The 19,208-nt window shown below is 41.4% G+C and overlaps 1 protein-coding gene across 2 annotated transcripts; it reads left to right on the plus strand.

Annotated features, from left to right (window-relative positions):
* Positions 1-2,498: 2,498 nt before the first annotated feature.
* STX11 (syntaxin 11) lies at positions 2,499-17,466 on the plus strand. Of its 2 annotated transcripts, XM_080615654.1 has the most exons (3): positions 2,525-2,606; positions 11,631-11,834; positions 14,449-17,466. In XM_080615654.1, the coding sequence occupies exon 3, from the start codon at positions 14,454-14,456 to the stop codon at positions 15,318-15,320; it is 867 nt and encodes a 288-aa protein (XP_080471780.1). In that variant the 5' UTR covers positions 2,525-2,606; positions 11,631-11,834; positions 14,449-14,453; the 3' UTR covers positions 15,321-17,466. The 2 variants fall into 2 exon arrangements, with proteins under 2 accessions (XP_080471781.1, XP_080471780.1); XM_080615655.1 differs by lacking the exon at positions 11,631-11,834 and having other exon boundaries at positions 2,499-2,606.
* Positions 17,467-19,208: the final 1,742 nt, after the last annotated feature.

The following is a 19,208-nucleotide window of genomic DNA, read 5'->3' on the forward strand; positions in this document are numbered from 1 at the left end:
AAAAAACCTCAGCTCTTCAGACAAGAAAGGAACTAAATGGGAAGTTTCCTGTCTCCAGATGTGTTGTCTGTTACGTTGCCCAAACTCCTTTAAAAAAAATTATTGGCATGTGTGATCCCTACGCTAATGAATTCTGCCATTATCTATGGCAAAAAAAGGGAGTATTTCCTTTCACTGGTAAATGACAATTTTCATTAAATGTCTCATTTATAATGAGAGATAGTACAAAGTGAAACAAAAAAAAAAATGACTTTATTACTAGCATAGCTTTGTATGTAATGCTTCTCAGGACTCAGGGAAGGATGAAATGACAAGGCTGAAAAACCTAAATCTCTTTTATGGGCAAATCACTTTTTTCTGTCTAAGCATTTTCATTATCAATCTACACTGTTCATGTTATTTCAGAAGTGACTGAAATGAGCAGAATAATCCAAAACAAGTGTCTTTTGTATGTATGATGCCACGAAAATCTTTTCATATGACTAAAGTGGCTGTTTCTCATAACGCTATGCAAATGGGCACCCTTTGTAGGATCTGGTAACATAACATTCTCAAGTACTTCAGGGTCCTTGTTTGCCAAGTGTGAATTTTTAGCTACCAATTGATATAGCTTGATTAGCTACCTGTCTCTGAAAGTTTTCAACCTTCTTTAACCTTATCTAATCTAAGGTGACAACATTTATAGAAATAGTAAAGTCTTCTCACTCTCCATTTCATCTCTTAGGAGGTTTATAATTTAGCAATATTGCTACCTTGCCTGCTACTCAGCTGCTAAAGCTGAGAGGACTGGGCTTGGTCCAGGGACACCTTATTGTGGCCTTTCAGTTCTTAAAAAGGGCCTATAAGAAAGACGGGGAGAGACTTTTTTTAGCAGGGCCTGTTGCAATAGGACAAGGGGTGATGGTTTTAAACTAAAAGAGGGGAGATTCAGTCTGAACGTGAGGAAGAAACTTTTTACAATGTGAGTGGTAAAATACTGGCACATGTTGCCCAGAGAGGTGGTGGATGCACCATCCCTGGAGACATCCAAGGCCAGGCTGGATGTGGTTCTGGGCAACCTGATCTAGTTGAAGATGTCATTGCTCATTGCAGGGGTGTTGGACTAGACGAGCTTTGAAGGTGCCTTCCAACCGAAGCTGTTCTATGATTCTATGAAACTGTACCCAAAGTCTCTCCTGAAGCAGAGAAGACTTGCTGCTCATCAATGCGGTCTTCTGTACCCTCCTCACAAATTACAGGGACGATACCAGATGTTCCTAGACAAGCACTTTGCTCTTTACTGGATAGTCACACATATTAATTGATGCACCCACAGTTCTGCCTGTGCTGCAACAACAGCAGGTTAATTTGTGATTATTGTTCCATGCCATACAAAGCAGCCTATACCTTTGATTACCTGCGAAGTGACATTAACATGCAGCTTTATTTTCAGCCCCACTTGCATTACCACCACCAAAGGACCATTTTCTTTCTGTGCTTCACTGGCAAAGAGGAGGCCACCTGCAGATGCCACAGCTGGTCTCACAAAGCAGCAGCTTGGAAGCGAAGACAAACCCCACCCATCATTCAATGCTTTCAAGTAGTTTTAAATTCAGCATCAGCATCAAGGTGTAAGAGAAAAATCCCCGCAAAGACTCCACATGGAAGAACCCCGCGGTAGTCTTGGATTTTTCAAGGAGAAAGAGCCACTCCCTAGGTATATTTTTAACTGACTGTTAACACAAGTATTTACTATTGCTTAAATTTTTGTTTTATTTTGTTTGTGATGGGTAAGGCGTTTTTTTTCCAGCAATGGTCAAAGCTATCACCCAAATATGGGCTAAATTTGACCCCTACCTGAAGTACTGTGCAAAGAGCACACCTCTTGCCCACAGTGAACCGCAGCTATCTGTTTGAACTACGCTCCCAGAACGTCCTTTAACGTCCTATTTCATGCACGCACGTCTGAAGCCAGCAGGACTGGACAGACGTTGCTGCATCAAACAGCTGGGGGCGCTGGACCGGACCGGGGACCAGGACGACGGGAGGAGAGGACGGGACAGGATGTGCCCCTGCCCCGCTGAGGGCCGTGGCTGGCCCTTGCCCTCTCCTCTTGTACTCCCCCTCGGGTTTAGCTCCTTGCCCGCCCCGTGCCTCACTGCATCCCCAAACCGTCCCCTCATCCCCTGGCAGCCAGGCGGGGCAAGACAAGGCAGGGGCGTCCATGGGGACGGCGGCAAAGAAACGGGGCAACCACGTCGCACTCACGCTTCCCAGCACACACGGGGCGGACTTTCCCCCCCCACGCCCCGGTAGGAAGTGGCGTGAGCGGAGCGCCACCCGACGGGACAGGGGAGGAAGAGAAGGAGGAAGGGTACACGGTGTACAGCCCCTCCATCCTCCTCGACGGCCGGGGCGGGGCGCCGCTATGCAAATAACCCCTCCTGTCGCAGCCAATAGGAGGGCGAGCCGACCGGTGGGGGCGGGACTTTGCGCGGGGACTAGTGCTTGCCTCGACGGCGCGGGCGCTGAGCTGCAGCGAGTCCCAGGAGTAGCGCGGGGAGCCGGGACGGGTCTGCCGGGCTGCGCTGCCCTGCCCTGCACTGCACTGCACTGCACTGCCCGGGGTAAGTACCTGCGGGGCCGGGGAGGGCGAGACGGTGCTTTCTTCAGGGTCGTGCTGTACTCCCTCAGCCCGGGCACGCCGGTGTTGTCTCCCGCGACGGGAGCCCTGACGTGCCCCCGAGCGCCGCTCAGCATCACCTGGAGTTCGCGGGCGCCGACCCACCCTCAGCGGCTGCGGGACGGAAGGAGGGCAGCTCCGGGATGGGCTCCGCCAGTGATGGTCAGCCCATCCGTTCCCCTGCTGTCGGGGCGAGTCCCGGTGCGCGGCTAGTGCTCGTCAGCCGGCCCAAAGCAGCCGGCGAGGCGGGAAGTGCCGCGAGGCTTTCGGAGCACCTTGCACCTCGGTTTTGCGTAAGAGTAAAGGAAACTGCCCCGTATGAGTCGAGAGGGGAAGTCTGAAGCCCGGCGGCAGAGGATGGGGCTCGGGCTTTTGGGTCCAGAGGCACCTGGGCTGTTGTCGGGCAGCTCTGGTCCCTCAAAAGAGGCGAAAGGGATAGCTGGAGTTTTGCAGAATGGGGGAAAGCCAGGGGCACCTTCAATTATCAGTCTCCTCATCTAGTCCCAACAGGCATTTACATTTCTATCTGCCTCATTTGTCTGGCTTAGCGAGTATTAACATTTCATTAATAGTGCTCATATGTGGTTATGAATAGCTCCAGAGCAGATTTTGAAGGAATTCGGGTTTATATGCAAAATATAATAGCTTTTACCCCTTCTTGGGCATCATAATGGCCAGATCTGCGAGTGGGTGTAAAAGTAGCTGTTCTTTGATTGCTTCCTATTAACTGATATTCATTTCCTTTCCTGCCAAGAAGAATTCGTACTTGTGTATGTCTGAGATAACTGTATGTAACTGTGTGATACCAGGAAAGGAAATGACTAGAAGAGTATCACTGGCCTAAAACGGACATTCACACTTCTTGTTCCTGTTCTTTAGATGGTATTTTAGGAACCATTTTTTTAAGCTGTCAGGTGTCAAAATGGCAATATATGACTTTGTAAGAGAAGAATGCAATTTGAAGGGTGCTGCTTTCTTACCAGTGGTGTTACTTGCTATTTAAATGATTTTTTTTTTTTTTTATATTGAAGTGGTGAGACTACAAGATGACCATAGCTTTTTGTTTTATTATTCAAAGGTTTAACAGGCAAACAGACTAAAGATCATCCTTAAGAAAGGATGGTTTAGATGCCCAACACTTCTGATTGCCTTTTTCTCGTCTTGGTTTTTAAATTGCCTGCCTTGTATGACCACTGCTCTGAAACTGAAATTGCACAATAGGTCATACGGCAGATGTATCTGGTGTTTTGGCTGAAACTAAAACTGCAAGTTAACCTCTGTTCTCATAAGAGATCTTCATGAAGCATGGTGCATAAGTTCTCTTGAGACATTAAAATGGGGATAATGTGATAACTATCATCTGGGCAATGCAGATAAACATGATGCTGTGGAACACACAACTGCGTATTATATCACAGTCATGGAGATTTTGGGTGCTGTGGGGTTAGGCTTCATGCCTGACACCTTCCATTATAACAGTAACCAAGGTCTGCTCCAAAAGGAAAAATGGTAGCTGTTTTGATGCAGATAATATTAATAGAGAGGGAAGATAATCTGCTGGGTGAAAAGAGTCATCTGCATTGCTCCCCAGCATAGGCAGTGGGCCTGTGCTTGCCTGTGCTCACACATACACGTGCTGGACACAGTGAGACTAGGAGCAGCTAGCTCAACATAGATCTTGTGTGAAACAAATGGATTACTTCATGTTTCCAGTGCCAACACAGAGAACAAACTAATAATTTCTCTTTTTATAAATCTTTTATACATCGGAGTGCTGTGTCTCTCTCCCTGGTCTGCTGCATGAAATGAATGTAATTCGTCCAACTCCCCTTCCTCCAGGGCTGTATTTTCTGAACCATTTGGAGACAATGCCCAGTATGCTCCGACTTTCCCAGTGTGATAATGGGTACAGGATGCAGTATTCCAACTAAGGGCATACCTATGCCATGCACAGTAAAACCAGTCCTTCCCATGCCATCTCTAATATAAGACATTTCATTTTTTACAGTGGCATTATATTGTGAACTTGGTTTTTGGCTTGCAGTCAGCTATAACCCCACCAATGCTTTCCTGCTACCAGGAACTAGGTGTTCCCTACTATGTAAATCTATGTGAATAATTTCTTCTAAATGAACTGTACCAGGCTCGTCTCTATTGAATATCCTTTTACTTTTTTGTTGGTATTTTTCTTACTTGCCAATAAAATTTATCCTCCCCTCTGACAGCAAATGCTCTCTTCTGCTCCCTTCCAGTCCACTATCACCTGGAGACTGTAAAGGCTTATGTTTGATTCCACTCTCCAAGTCGCTAATGGAAATATGGATAACCTCTGAGTGTGACAGAAACCCATCACAATTCTGGCATATTCAAAAGCAGTTCTGACAGTGAGAAGACAACTGCTGTGTCAAACATGAAGGTGCTGGAACAGATACATTTTCCAGTATCTTTTACTTGTCCCCCTTATTTGCTTTGACTCTTTGGTCATCCCTGTAGTGCAGGGATGACAGCGCCTGGTGCAGAAATTACTGAGGCAGTGTTAATTTGAGCAAATAAGCTCATCTCAGCACCAAATGCAGGGTTACCACTTGTTTCCAGTTTTGCAGAGAAGCCATTTCTGGTTACACTTGCACTTTGGGCTGCCCCCAAAACTTGCTCTCCATATGAGCCATCTCCAGTGAGAAGCATTATTCCCAGCAAGCAGCAGCACTGCTCCTGCCTAGGGCTGTCTTTTGGTAACCCCTTCTTGGGGAGTGGGGGAACTCTGTGTGAGGGAAGCAATGTGGTTCTGCAGTTTCTACATCTGTTTTGATAGCTTCTGCTGATTGTGTTTGAGTATCTTGGTATCTCACATCTGGCCTATCATACACAGTGTTCAGCACTTCTCATCTAGACCATATTTCTGCAGTTTGTCAAGAGGGAAATATGTCACATCTCTTGACTTCAGAAGGCTTATCACGTGTGCAGCTTTTGGTTTATCAGCTATGATAGTTAACATGTTAATTGCCAAGATTATTCCTGGAAAACATTTACAGAAGCCCAGACAGTGCTGAACTCTACAGCTTTTCCTGCTACACCTTCCCTCTGTGCCATATATGGGTTAGCGTCAAATCACTTATTTTTGAAAGCAAGAATAAAGCTTGCTTGAGTTTTGTATATGCCCAGTCAGGAACACATTCTCTGAGTACCACTGGCTGGTGTGTCCCTAATCTATATATTGTCTCTACTTGTCTGGTACCTTGAACAGGCCTGTAAACACCCATGAGCTGCAAAATATGTCAAGTAATTGCCATAAAGCCTGCCAGCGCCTGACATGTCTTGGGGCTGAGCTGTGGGTATGTATGTGTGGCTGTGGGGTTATTTCCTGACTGAAACTATTTTGGTCCAGTTACAGTTGTGTAGATTTTGCAGTAGGATCCAGAACTGAGCCTCATGTGTACTGGCCCACATGAACAAATACCAATAAAACACCCTGTATTTAACGTTAAAGGGATTTTTTAAAGAGCATTTAATGTCAGATATTAACACTGCCTTACAAGCTTTAAATATATGTGTATTTTAAAAGGTAATGCTGTTGTGCTGATTTAAAAATGTCTGTAGAATGTGTTGCTTCTGACTGATGATCACATGCAGCCTCATATTTCTACTTGGATGCCAGCATAATGTCTTAATCACTTATAAATACCACTGCGTGGTAGCAATAGTAGTTACATAAATGTGGTATGTACATAACTATTTCACTGAGCCAATGTATTTCAGGGAAGCTGAGGTAATTAATTAGATAGATAATGTATGTACTCACAGCACTGTAGTGACAGCACTGCCTGTGAGTGTATCGTGTGATTTCCTTGTGCAGTGACTTGTAATGATCCCAAGCTGTAGTAATTGCCAAGAAATACATGGATGGCTGTCTCACTGTTTATGTTAGTGGCATGGCTCTCTCTTAACCATTTGCCAAGCCCATGGAGGTACATTTTTTGCTCCCCTAGCCTCCAGATCATTTTTACCTGATGACCTTAGTGTTCCCTATGGCAGGAAGGATGGGCATGCTGCAGTACTCAGCCTAAAGCACACTGCGCGTACTGGAAAACACTGAACGAAGAGTGATGTGGGATTGGTTTTCTCCCCCTCTGAGTAAAATACAATCCCGTGCATGTTCAGATACTTTTTTGTAATGGTGTTCTGGTTTTTGGCAAGCTGTGCACATTAAAACTGATCGGAGTCAGATCACAGGTCTCAAGGATTTCAAGGATTTAGCCGGTTTTCAATGTCTGCAGTTGCTAACTTTATATTATATATATAACATAACAGAATATATAGCTATATATTCTGGTTTTAGCATCCTTACGAAAAGGAAGTGGCTAAATTTGGGGTGTGCATTAGCCTTTCCTGTCCTTAACTTCCATTTGTACACAGAAGCATGATGACTGCTGGAGAGAGTTCCCAGTTTTGGGAAGGGTTCAAACAGCGCAACTGAAGACTTAACACTTTTCAGTGGGCCATCTAGTGAAGGTGGAGAAACTTTTTTTGTCTGCTGCCCTAGTACAGTCTAGTTTTGATACTGATGTCTGCAAAACCTGATGACCAGTCTATGGAAAGCACCAAGATGGTTAATCACATTGAATACATCTGGGAAGTACAAGATGCACCCTAGATCCTTGAATTTGCAATATGCTGTCATACAAAAATTGAGAATTACTTTATGTGGAAGAGATTGAGTACTGGTAAAGAAACTGAGTGAAGTCAAAGAAGAACCTTCAAAGCTATCAATATTCAAGCAATTATTACCTCATTACTTTAAGTTAGAGGCAACAAACTATTTGAATGCTATTTTTTTCCCTCTAGGCCTTTCCTAGCCTTTAAAGTAGGAAAGGAACCACTGGAGATGTGGAGATTCTGGCAACTGCAGAAATAGCCTGCAAAGAATAAATAACTTTTTCTGGCACAAATAGAGAAGTGGACACTTCATGTAAGCTTTTGGAAAAAGAAACCTGCCATGAGACATTTACAACTGCATACATTTCTCACTAGGGTAACTGAAAGTATAGAAGAGGTATCCTGCTCTATGCAGTCTTTGACAGCAACATGAAGTGGGTAGTGTCTGTTAGTCTTCAAATACATTTGCAGCTTCTTGCTGTATTTCTGTAGCTTTGTAACTGGTGCCTTGTGTTAACTGATGTATTTTCAGTCCTGAATATATTTTGTCTATTTTTAAACACTGCCCAATCCCAAAAACTCCGATAAGTTCCTTTCAGTGCAGCCGCAAAAAGACTTTGAAATGCTGATCTCTGTCATAGTTCTTAATATTGGAGTTTATATACAGATATGATCTTACAACAGCTCCAAAAGGGAATCTGTCCTAATAATTAGATTATGATTTTTGGTGTTTCCTTAAGCTCCTATAGATGAAAAGAAAGAAAAACGAAATTTGAGAAATTCAAGCCTGCTGTTCCACCAATGATGGGCATGATTGGGAAATCAGGGAATTTAGTCTGAAAAGATGACTAGAATTCTGCTGTAAGCCAATTAGAAGCTCTTGTGGAAAGAGGAAAACCTATTGTAAAAAATAGTCTGTTTTCCAAGTTAATTAATGTTATCAAATCTATTACTGGACAACACATAGCAGGCAAAATTATTAAATCTGGTCTAAGACCATTGTTTCCAAAACAGAAAGATACTAGAAAATTATGATTAAATCTGAGATTACAACTCTTAAATTAACAGTTTCAGCTGCATTTAACACTTCTTTTACCTATATATTACTTGAATTTTTGCTGCCACAGCAGCACACTATTTCTTTGTAATGGAGTGTGTTCAACTTAGCTAGTCCATCTGAGTGGATTTCCATCAATACTGCATCCTCTGCAGGCAGTATGGGAAGTTACTGGAATGTGCTGACGCACACTTGGCAATGAAGTAATTCTGCTTAGGAGCTGGTTATTCCCCAGTTGTTCATCACTTGTTTCTTGGGTCACGTTTATTGTGTGTTATTCAACCAAGAGCTCATGTCATTCAGAGATAGGATGAGCCATGTGGGTTTGTAGTAGAGCACAAAAGGACTTCTTCCTTCTGAGCGAGAGAATTGCTGTGATGATAAATTATTTTTAACTGGCTTCTTTTGGAATATCTGTTGTTCCTCAGATAGGCCACTTCAACTGAAGTGAAAGCTTCATCTTGTAAAGCCCTACTCAAGGATCAGAATGATTACTGACTAGACTCCTGGTGATCCACAAGCTAGTGTTAACTAGGAGCAGCCTTTTATGAGTGCTGTAAATAGGAAAGAAATAAACTGGCTTCCTTCCCAATGATGAAATTCGGATGATGTGCTGAAACTGCAGCGTTATTTCACCATTTGTCCCCAAACTGAGGTGTGGATGAAATATACAAATGTTAAAGCTGAAATAAAGGTGTGCAACTCTTTTGTTTCTATAGAAATAACTTTTCATCTTTATGTTATTTCATTACCACAGCAATGCAGGTATGTTCTGCAGGACTCCTATTGGTATGTGTGTTGGGCTAACAGAAAGGGGTTTTATGTGTATGCACAGGTACAGATTTTCAGAGCCAGATTTTCCTTTTCCATCTGAAATCACATGTCGCACACAGTTGTATGGGCTGCAGTCTTACTGCAACAGGACAGCTCATGTCTTTCTCATGCATCATGGAAAGCTAGTCATTATGGTAATTAATACCAAGAAGTAGCATGCCAACATGAAGAGTACTGAACACATCCTCAGCTGACTGTATGTACTTGGTGCGTGTCTGGCTTTAAAGTTGTAACCTCTACAGTCATTACCTAGCCTGTATTTCCTGTGTGTGAGAGTGTGTGTTTGGGTGTACGCACCATGATGGACTGCAGAAGGAACCCGGTTTTTACAGGGATAGATTTAGCTAGCTCAAAAATACAAACATGGAAGGATATGTTCCAGTTTGAATATGCACAGTATTTTAGAAGAAAATCAAACTAGCAGCTAATCTATTAAAACACACACTTTTAGAAATAAGGTATTTATACTCTTGGGGCTGTTATTCCAGAATACAGAGCAGTTGGTGTTTTGATATTCTAATGTGTTAGCTGTATCTTAAATAAACCTGTGTTAAATAAATAAGTCCTAAATATTTAGCACTCATGATCAAATTTGCCAACTTTCGACCTAAAGCTGAGTACTAGAACAATTTGGACTGGACTTCTGGACATTGCATAATCCAGCTCCCCTCAAAACACTCACAGGTAGTTCAGATTGCCGAGGGTCCAGTGGAGTTTTGAGTATCTTCAAGGATGCAGATTCCAAAACTTCTCCTGGCAACTTTCTAGTGTTTCTGAAAGTTTGGGAGGGTTTTTTTTCTCTCCTTTTTTTTCCCTACTATGTGGTTGGCTTTTCCCTTGTTCTCACTTGGGTCTGTTGCCTCTTGTGCTGTTGCTGTACATCTCCATGAAGGGTCTTCCCTTGCATTGCACAGTTGGTGCAACAAGATCTCCCTTAAGCTTCCTGTTTTCCAGGCTGAACATTCACAACTGTCTCAGCCTCTCCTCATACATCAAGTGCTTCAGCACCTCTGACCACCTTGGTGTCCTCCCCTGGGCTCACCCCAGTGTGTCCATGTCTCTTGTGCTGGGGAGCCCCGACACCCACACAGCACTCCAGATATTGACTCTCAGGTGTCAGATGGAAGGGGTCACTTCCCTCCACCACTCTTGCTTCTCCAGCCCAGGATGCTGTTGGCCTCCATTGCCACAAGGGCGCATTGCTTACTCATGTTCAACTCGATGTCCGCCGACACCAATGTCCTCTGCAGAGCTGCTTTCTAGCCTGGGAGCTCAAGTTACACTGCTGCGCGAGGCCCTATATGAAAAGAGAGATTGTTGCTCATTTTAAAGAATTAGTGTTATCCTTATATATATTATCCTTATTATTATTATCCTTAACAACTAGTAATGCACTATATATTAATACATTGCTGTTTTAATGACAAGCAATGCTATCAACGTGTAAGCAGATGTAAACTTTCCTGAGTAACAACAGCATCTGATAAAGGAGGTCAACCTTTCTAAACACTGATCTGTTAAACTGAAATTCTTCAGATATCTGTTCCCCCCTCCTTTCCCATGCTTGTTTGTGCATTTGTTTCAGCTCTTTAGTGTCAGTTTTGTCCCTGACACTATCCAAGGAATGGTGGGAAGTTACTGTCCTCTCTTGGGAAGCTCTGGTTCCCCTATGTTTGAAATGGGAATTTGAAGTGGGGAAAGACCTCTGTGGTGGCATTGCATTTGAGCCTGCTGTTTTTCTTATGTAAAACTCCTAAACGTTTGCCAAATTATGAGTTTCTCAAAGCAGCAGTTTGCAAGTGTCCCAGATAAATTTACTGTGTTTCTTGAGGTAAAGGTGCTCAAGAAAGTTGAAATCTAAACATTTTTGTGAATCTCACAGATCTTTTTGGGTAAATATTGCAAATGCTTACCCACAGAGTAATTGAGCATGCTATGGCACAAAGCTGAATAGCTGTTGAATTGTGTCCTCTGCAATTTGTGGTGCTTGTGGCCTAATATGATGCTGAAGTACAGGCAGAAAGTAATATTTTTTTGTCCTTCATCCTGTCCAGGAAATGTATGCAGATAAGGAAAAGCACCTTGAAAATGTGAAGTGGGAAGCTGGCTAGGTGGTGAACTTCAGAAACACAGAGAAAACAACAGGACTTGGGGAGAATAAAAAGATGTCCAAAAGTCCCTGATTTTGCAGGACTCTGAAGTCAGGCTTGAAGAGATGGCATCCTTTGGTTAGGAGCCATTACCCTGATGGGTACAGGTCCTCAGTGCAGAGTTAAAAAATCCTAATGTTGACTACCTTGAATGTAAGCTTTGGTATGTAGTTTCAAGTAATGTAGCTTTTGGAGCTAAGCACGTAGAAACTGGGAAACTCCAGGTTAAATATTCTCAGTGCAACTATAATTTGATTCTTCTATTCACATTTAGAATTGGATTCTACTGGATCTACTGGTCACGGAAGTTGTGGGTGATGCTGTATGTATCATTGGAGACAAGCTTCTCACACGTGGCCTCGATCCATGTGTTCGTTCACTGATGTCCAGCTTGTTACTTTACCATCTTACTCAGTGAAGTCCCCAAGGGTTGCAGCAGTGACCAAAGTCAGAAGGAGCTGACTTCTGAATGCACCAGGTATGAAAAACTGTGCTTCAGGTGTCTCAAGCGGGCATCATAACTCATCAAAAGTGATAATGTTGTCCTTAATCACTCTGGACTGAAACCTGTGTCTGTGGATGGGGCTCCTAGGTCTGCCTCCCCCAAAAGACTGTTATGAGCTTATGGAGCTTTCCAGAGATTTCACAGGAGAAATCCCTAAGGAAATTTACAGCAGTAACATAGTAAATGAGATTATCCCTTTATGTTGTACAAGTTTTATTCAGCACACACAGACTGTAGGCAGAGACTTGGTGGAAGTGAAAGCACATAGGCCAGTGTTTAATTGCATGATCTTCCTGTGTGTAGGCAACACCATAGTCTGAGGCCACACTTGGCAGCTCCTTTTCTTTTAATGCTTGACTTTTTAACCTTTCATGCTGTATTAAAAAAAAAAGCATTATTTTTATAGAGATGCTGCAGAATTAGTATACACATGAACTGACTACAGCATTAGTATCTTCTTGTTGTGAATTACCATGTATTTCCTTCTCCATTTCTTCCTATTTTTTTTTAATCCATCACCCTTACATAGTTGCGGGTGAGAAAGACAAGTTGCAATTTATACTTTTCAGGGTAGAGAAAAGGAAGGGTAGACCTATTCCTACAAAATCATGAGTTTATTATATGGCAGCTCTTAGTGTGTTTTTCTGTTTGTGTTTTTCAAGCACAAACAATAAACTGTAATTATTATTGAGCCAGCTGTCAGTCTGCTCTCTGTGGAAGGCTGATGAAATATAGTTTTTCTCCAGTTCAGGGAATAGTAAGCACAAAGACAACATAGTCCTGCACACATATGAGTTAGTTTACACGAATGGCACCTTGCTGCTGTGGACAGTCATTTTAAAGTCATAAAAAAACATTGTGTGCTGTTTCCAAATGTAGATGCTAAACACAAAAAGAATAAATTGCTGAATACAGCACATGACAGTTCAAGGATGAGGCTAGAAGTAGGATTGTCAGCTTTAGGGAAGCGAGTAAGAGTCATGAATGCAGTCAGATGAGCAATGTGAGTTGAACCTATGTAGCTTATGTTTTAAATTCAATTATCTTACATGTGTAGATTCCTGAATGAAGGCTATTCTGTCAGGATATTAATGGACTTTATTGATTTACATTGCTTGTAAAAGAAATGGTTTAAGTTGAAATTCACTTGTTTGCTTCAATGTAAATGTGATCCTAATCTGGATGCTTCTCAAGACCAGCATATACCCCACAATGAACTATATGAGCCCAGGGGGCTGTACCAGTGATGGCAGTCTTTCCCATCTCCTCCCTAACATCTTTAACACATTGAACAATCCCGTGAAACTGATTATAAACTTGCAGTTTTAATTCACATTAGATCTAGGCCTATTCTCCTGGGCATGTAGACATGTGACTTTTCTTAACCTGGGAATAACTGCTGATTCAATGAAGGGATGTGTTGTTCATGGCAGTAGCATGTTTGTAAATGCTGTGAATATACTTTAATTCCTGGAAAAACAAAAATGAACCCTGCAGACACAGAGATCAAGAGATGTCCTGTTTGGTGCTAATTCTTAACATGGTTCTCTTTCTTACTAATTTAAATGGGTCATGAGAGATACAGCTTTTGTGATGGGAAGTTTCCAGCTTAAACATACTTAAGTGAGACTTATGCTTTGTTACCATGTAACTGGTCTCTGCAGATTACTCATTCTATGTTTTTTTAATGAAATTTGTAGTTAAGTACATGTGAAGCAAACACATAGAAAACAGATACTGATCTGTAACACTGGTGTTACTTTATTCGTCCAGTAGGATGTTTCCATCATACAAAAAATAAGGGTTGGGTGGATGGTTTTATTTACAAAACGCTGCTAGCAGTGTGTTGTTTTGTCTGATGCTTGGTACGCTATGGTCAGTGGTTGCATCTGGAGGCCCTAAATGTGCCTTTGCTTTATTTATTTATTTATTTATTTATTTATCCTACCTTGATACTTTCCGCACCATTTCTCGAAACTTTTCTTTCCCAATGGTACCAGTAAATGCCATTTCTGGCTCTGAGAGGCATCCTAGTGTTTCCTCAGGAAAAGCAAGCTTAGAATGACAGAGGCCCTGTGACATTTGGGGCAGTTGATATAATGAAGGGTCAAGATCTAGAGAAGAGTTCTTTAATGAGCAGCGGTGGGAAGCATTCAGTTAATAACACATCTACACGTATTGATAGCTGAAGGCTTTCTATCATTTGCCCAAGAGTTTGGTTTTCTCTCCAAGTGAAAGACTAGCATTTGTGGTGGGGGACGACTGTCTAATCGAACTTTGGATTTGTCTTCAGGATTTGTTGTCTTATCTCTTGAACTTTTTTGGATTCTAAGTGTTGTAGTTTCCAGAAGAGGGCTCTAGCACCAGTGTTTTGTATCTGAGATCCATCAGTGTAAAACATACAATGAACAAATTAAAAATCGATATTTTGGGTTACCTTTCATGTAGTTATGTTATCTGTCATCCTCACTGGTCCTTTCCAGCTCAAAGTATTCTATGATGTAGTTATTAGTTATGAACTTTCAACACTTGTAAACCAATATTTTATTTACTTTAAACTTCTTTCCTTCTCTTCCTCTATTTACAGGCAGGATGAAGGACCGGCTAAACGAGCTGCATGAATTAGCCAGGTTGCACAACCAACAGTTTACTGAAAGTGAGGATGATGAAAATTCACCCCATGATGTTCTGCTTTATGAGACTGATTATGCATTGGAAATTCTCCACAACGACATACAGAACATCCGGACAGAAAATGACTATCTAAAAGAGGATGTGAAGCGGCTCAGAAAGCAAAACAACCGCTTTCTTACTTCCATGCGCCGTCTTAGTAGCATCAAACGAGATACTAATTGTATTGCCAGAGACATTAAGGCCCGTGGAGAAAGTATCCACAGGAAACTTCACATAATGAGAGATTTCTGTGAAGATGCAGTAACAAAATATGGGGCTATGTCTGTTATTGCCAGGGTAGCAAAGAACCACTACGTCGACCTAATGCACTCATTTCAGGGCGCCATGTTTGAATACAATGCAGCAGAGATGAACCAACGAGAGAACTGCAAGATTCGAATTCAGCGGCAGCTAGAGATCATGGGCAAAGATGTTTCTGGCAACCAGATTGAGGAGATGATTGAGCAAGGCAAGTGGGATGTTTTCTCTGAGAATCTCTTGTCAGAAGTTAAGGGGGCTCGCTCAGCCTTGAATGAGATTGAGACACGTCATAAGGAGCTTGTGAAGTTAGAAGGTCGCATCAAGGAAGTTCATGAGCTCTTTCTGCAGGTGGCCCTACTAGTGGAGGAACAGGCAGACACCTTTGATGTCATTGAGATAAATATGCAAAATGTCGAGGACTATGTAGGAGAAGCTAAAGAGCAAGTGAAAAAAGCTTTGGAGTACAGAAGAAAACACCCCCTCAGAACAATCCTCTGCTGCTGCTTATCCTGCTGCAGAAGATGACTGTCCCACTAAAGCTATCACAGACTGACCTGAATGTCTTCAAAATCAGGCACTCATTCCAGTGACCTTTTTCGAATGACAACCCCTAGAAATGGGGGACTATTTTGCAGTTGAATTTGTTCATCGTTTTTTAACTAAACGTGCTGAAGGCTCTTCTATTTGTGGCCTCCTAGAAATGTCGATAAAACTATTTTTAATCTGTTTTTAATTGAAATGTACTCTGTTGCTGTAACTAGAGGTGCAAGAAGATCTCTGCAGCGAGACTTGTTTCAGACAAGCAGCAACGAGGAATGAATGAGGGGCTGATAACTCAGCCTAGGGAAGATGAGAAATTTCAAGAAGTAACTTTATTATTATTTGTCTAAGTGATTCTGCAGGTGGTGCAGCCTTACCGCCTGGGGAGACACACTACACCACAGAATCAGGTTTCATTTTTAACTAGTTTGGAGCCTGCTCAATGCAAATACTTGAAGAGATTTTCACTCTGTTCATTTGAGAAAATACAAAGCCCGGTAGCAGGAGCAGGACACAGAACTAGTTTCTATTTCAACTCGATTTCCACCTGAATCTTAACAGAAGTAACTGCACCTTAAATGATAGTATGCACATTTTGCTCCATTTATGTGCAAGTGATTGCTTTTCTCGATTTTGAGTATCTACAACATCTTCAAGGTGGCTAGAAGCACTGCAACATTGAGGCATCTCACCGACTTTTAACTTGAGCCACTGTCTGCACTCTCAATTTCAAAACTGCCATGCTTTTATGCTTCTAATACATTCTTCTGCCAATAAACACTTCAGCCAGAAGAGAGGCATGCAGTGGCCTTCTGCAGCAGCACACACAAGAAGACAACTGCTGGGGAATCGAGAAGGCATTTTAGGGTTTCCTGTGCTGGCACATACACAGAAACAATTTTAGTGGAAGGATTATCCTGTCAATAGACTTCTGGTTTTTTAATAAGAATTAACATGGATTTTTTTTATGTCTATTTTTAATAGTACGAAGGATTACATTTATTAACACGCAATTTTACTGTACAAAACCTATGACTTTTCTCCCCCTATTAGGAAATCTCCACCTGGGAAGAAAGACATATTTCTTCCAAACGCCCAAAGAAGAAAGAAAACAACATTTTAATGTCATTTCAGTCCTCTTTTCAAACTTGAGAGTAATCTTTCCTTTTGTGTAAAGGGAGTCTGGCCAAACTAGATTTAGAATATGAGGAGGTAATAGAAAAATTGCAGCCCTGGAAACCATTGAAAGTCGTCAGTGAAACACGTATTCATGAGGTCTGGTGAGTGATTATAGCTCCTACTTCTGGAGGTTTTCCAAGTATTATATTTCTAGGTGGCTTCCTGATACACTGTGATCTATTGCTATCCTTTGAATTAATGCAGGACATTTTTTTTCAGAAGTTACTGATTTTTTTTTTAAACTGCTGATCCTATTTGTACCTATTTTAATAAATATATTTAAACATTTCAAATATTTTGTATTTGGGCGTTTTCCTCAGGAGATGTGCATAGCCATCTCCCTGCACCAATCACAATGAAACTTTTTTCTTCTGATCTTTTGAACACTTATTTTATATGTGAAAAAACACCCACGCATTTTGTACTGTTTATATTTATATAACAAAACGGCAAAATAAATTCAACTTCCATGCTTTCCATGACAATATCCTAGTGGGAAATGCTTCTTAGCCAGATGGGCTTTTTTACACAAATAAAGAGCTCTTCTCAGGAACTGAAAGTCTCTTTTGCTGAAGCACCTGTTTGTGATAACATGGAAGAGTGAGGAATGCCAATCTTCTAAACTAGAAGGTATTTTAAAAATCAGTGATGTCCTGATGATATCAGTATTATGCTTGCCTGAGGACCTCTCCAACAACCCCATGTTCAAACTTGAAGTGGGAGAAATGAGGGTGTTGAGCTGGCACCATTACCAGTAGCGTTGGTGCGACTCAAGAAGACAAAGTCATTTACGCCATAGGTATTGCCATTCAAGTCAATGGAACTGTGCATCTGTAGAGAAACACCCTAAACCTCCGAGGGTCAGCATGTGGGCACGAATCAATGAGGAATTAAATATGTATTTCATTTTGTCTGCATATTCTTAGCACTCAGCAATGCTTTTGATAGAAATGTGTACCTATATTTTTTGTTGGTTTCTTTTTTACACATACGTATGTCTACACATGGAATAAAAGATTTCATAAGAAAATATGAAAGTGCAGAGTGTTGTACATTGAATCAGCATCTCTGAGTAGTTTCTTGCATTGTGGAAGTTTAGTTTAAAAGCTGCTGGACTGATCTCTGAGTTGATGAAAGGAGATTAAACAATGCCTAAAAAAAGCCCTCCTAATATTTGTTGCCACAGTAAATCAAACGTGTTGCATATTGAGATAGACTTACTCTATTTTTTCCTATAAACCCCAGGAAAAAATTAGTTTCATATGTTCTAAAATGATTCTCTACTGCAAGAAAAAATAAAATCTATTCTGGCACTTCTGAGAGGTCTTGATGATTTCATTAGTAGATATGCAATGCTTATACTCGAATCTTTAGTCTGATTTGAGGCAAAGGGAAAGAAAGCAAAAGCATGAGGAAAATGTAATTGCAGACCTTCTCTGCAGCCTGTTCCTGCAAGGAAGAAACTGAGAATTATTGAAATACCAGCCTGAGACCCTTTAACTAGTTTTAAGTCACACTGTGAATAGAGGCACTTAAAAAATTATTTCCAGTAACTGAAGAAATGGTTCTCTTCCTTGCAAACATGCATTCATTGCTTAATACTATGTGGGGTTTTCTATCCCTCAGTTGTGTAAGAAATGAAATGTTGCCAGCCCACGGACTTGCCTAGTCACAGTTAAACAGACTGTTGAAAAAAGCTGATCACACTATAGTTGCAAAGCCTCATGCCACACAGGATGAGTGGAAGAAGATCATAAAAGTAGCTTGATGATATGTTAGCATACTAATAACAGAAACTGCAGAATGAACATCTTCATGCTTGCTGAGGAAAGCTGCCTTTTCGCTCTGAAAGTCAGCACAACTCCTATGGAGATGTGTGTGGCATATTCCATGGGTTGTTTTTTAATTTTCCCTCATGTGGCTGACCCTATAAGTGGGTTTGAGGGGAAAGTAGTTAAAATTTAAGGGGCTGCTTCAGCTTTTAGGGTTGCTGTTAGTTTGGCTTTGTTTCCTACTGAAAGCAGTAGAAACTTCACAAACCTCCCCTATCCCCTTCAAATCTCAGCCCTTCCTGAAGAGAAGGAAGGAGAGAAAGGAGAATTGGAAACCAGGCACACCTGGCTCCTTCTAAAAATATAAGACAGAATTGCATAAATATAAAAGAGAAAAAAAAAAAAAAAAAACCAACGTATTACAAAATATAATGTTTAATATATAACGGTTAACTTCCTGGATATGTGTATGAGTCTCCATTTCATCCTTTGTTTTGTTTTGGCTTGTTTGTTTTTTAGTTTGGTTTGGTTCAGTTCGGTTTGAGCTTTTTGCTGTTATTGAGCTTTTTGTTTTGTTTTAAATGGATTTAATCTTAGAGAAATGGCAGTGAAACGATCACTACTTCAAAGCAAGGGACTCAGACTATTGACACGCTTGCACACTGTAGCAGGCATCTCTCTGCATGTGTTTTGGGAGAAACTTCTTGACGTAAAGCTATAGCTCTAAGTTTAAGACATCTTTGATCTGGAGGCTGAACTGAGTAGCCAAGCTAAGCCTTTCTAATCTAATCTGCATTAAGGACGTTTTGATAGTTCTGCCCAAGTTGTATTTTGTAATTTCTTGAAAATAAAACAGGTTCTCTAGATTTTTGAACCATGGGAGATCTCTGGAATTTATTTGAAAAGGAGAGCTACATGTGGT

Source organism: Psittacula echo (assembly GCF_963264785.1).
Source record: "Psittacula echo genome assembly, chromosome: 4".
In the NCBI taxonomy this organism is placed as follows: Eukaryota; Metazoa; Chordata; class Aves; order Psittaciformes; family Psittacidae; genus Psittacula; species Psittacula echo.

Coding starts and splice junctions, on each gene's coding strand:
- STX11 (XM_080615655.1), top strand. CDS start 14,454: ATGAAGGACCGGCTAAACGAGCTGCATGAATTAGCCAGGTTGCACAAC.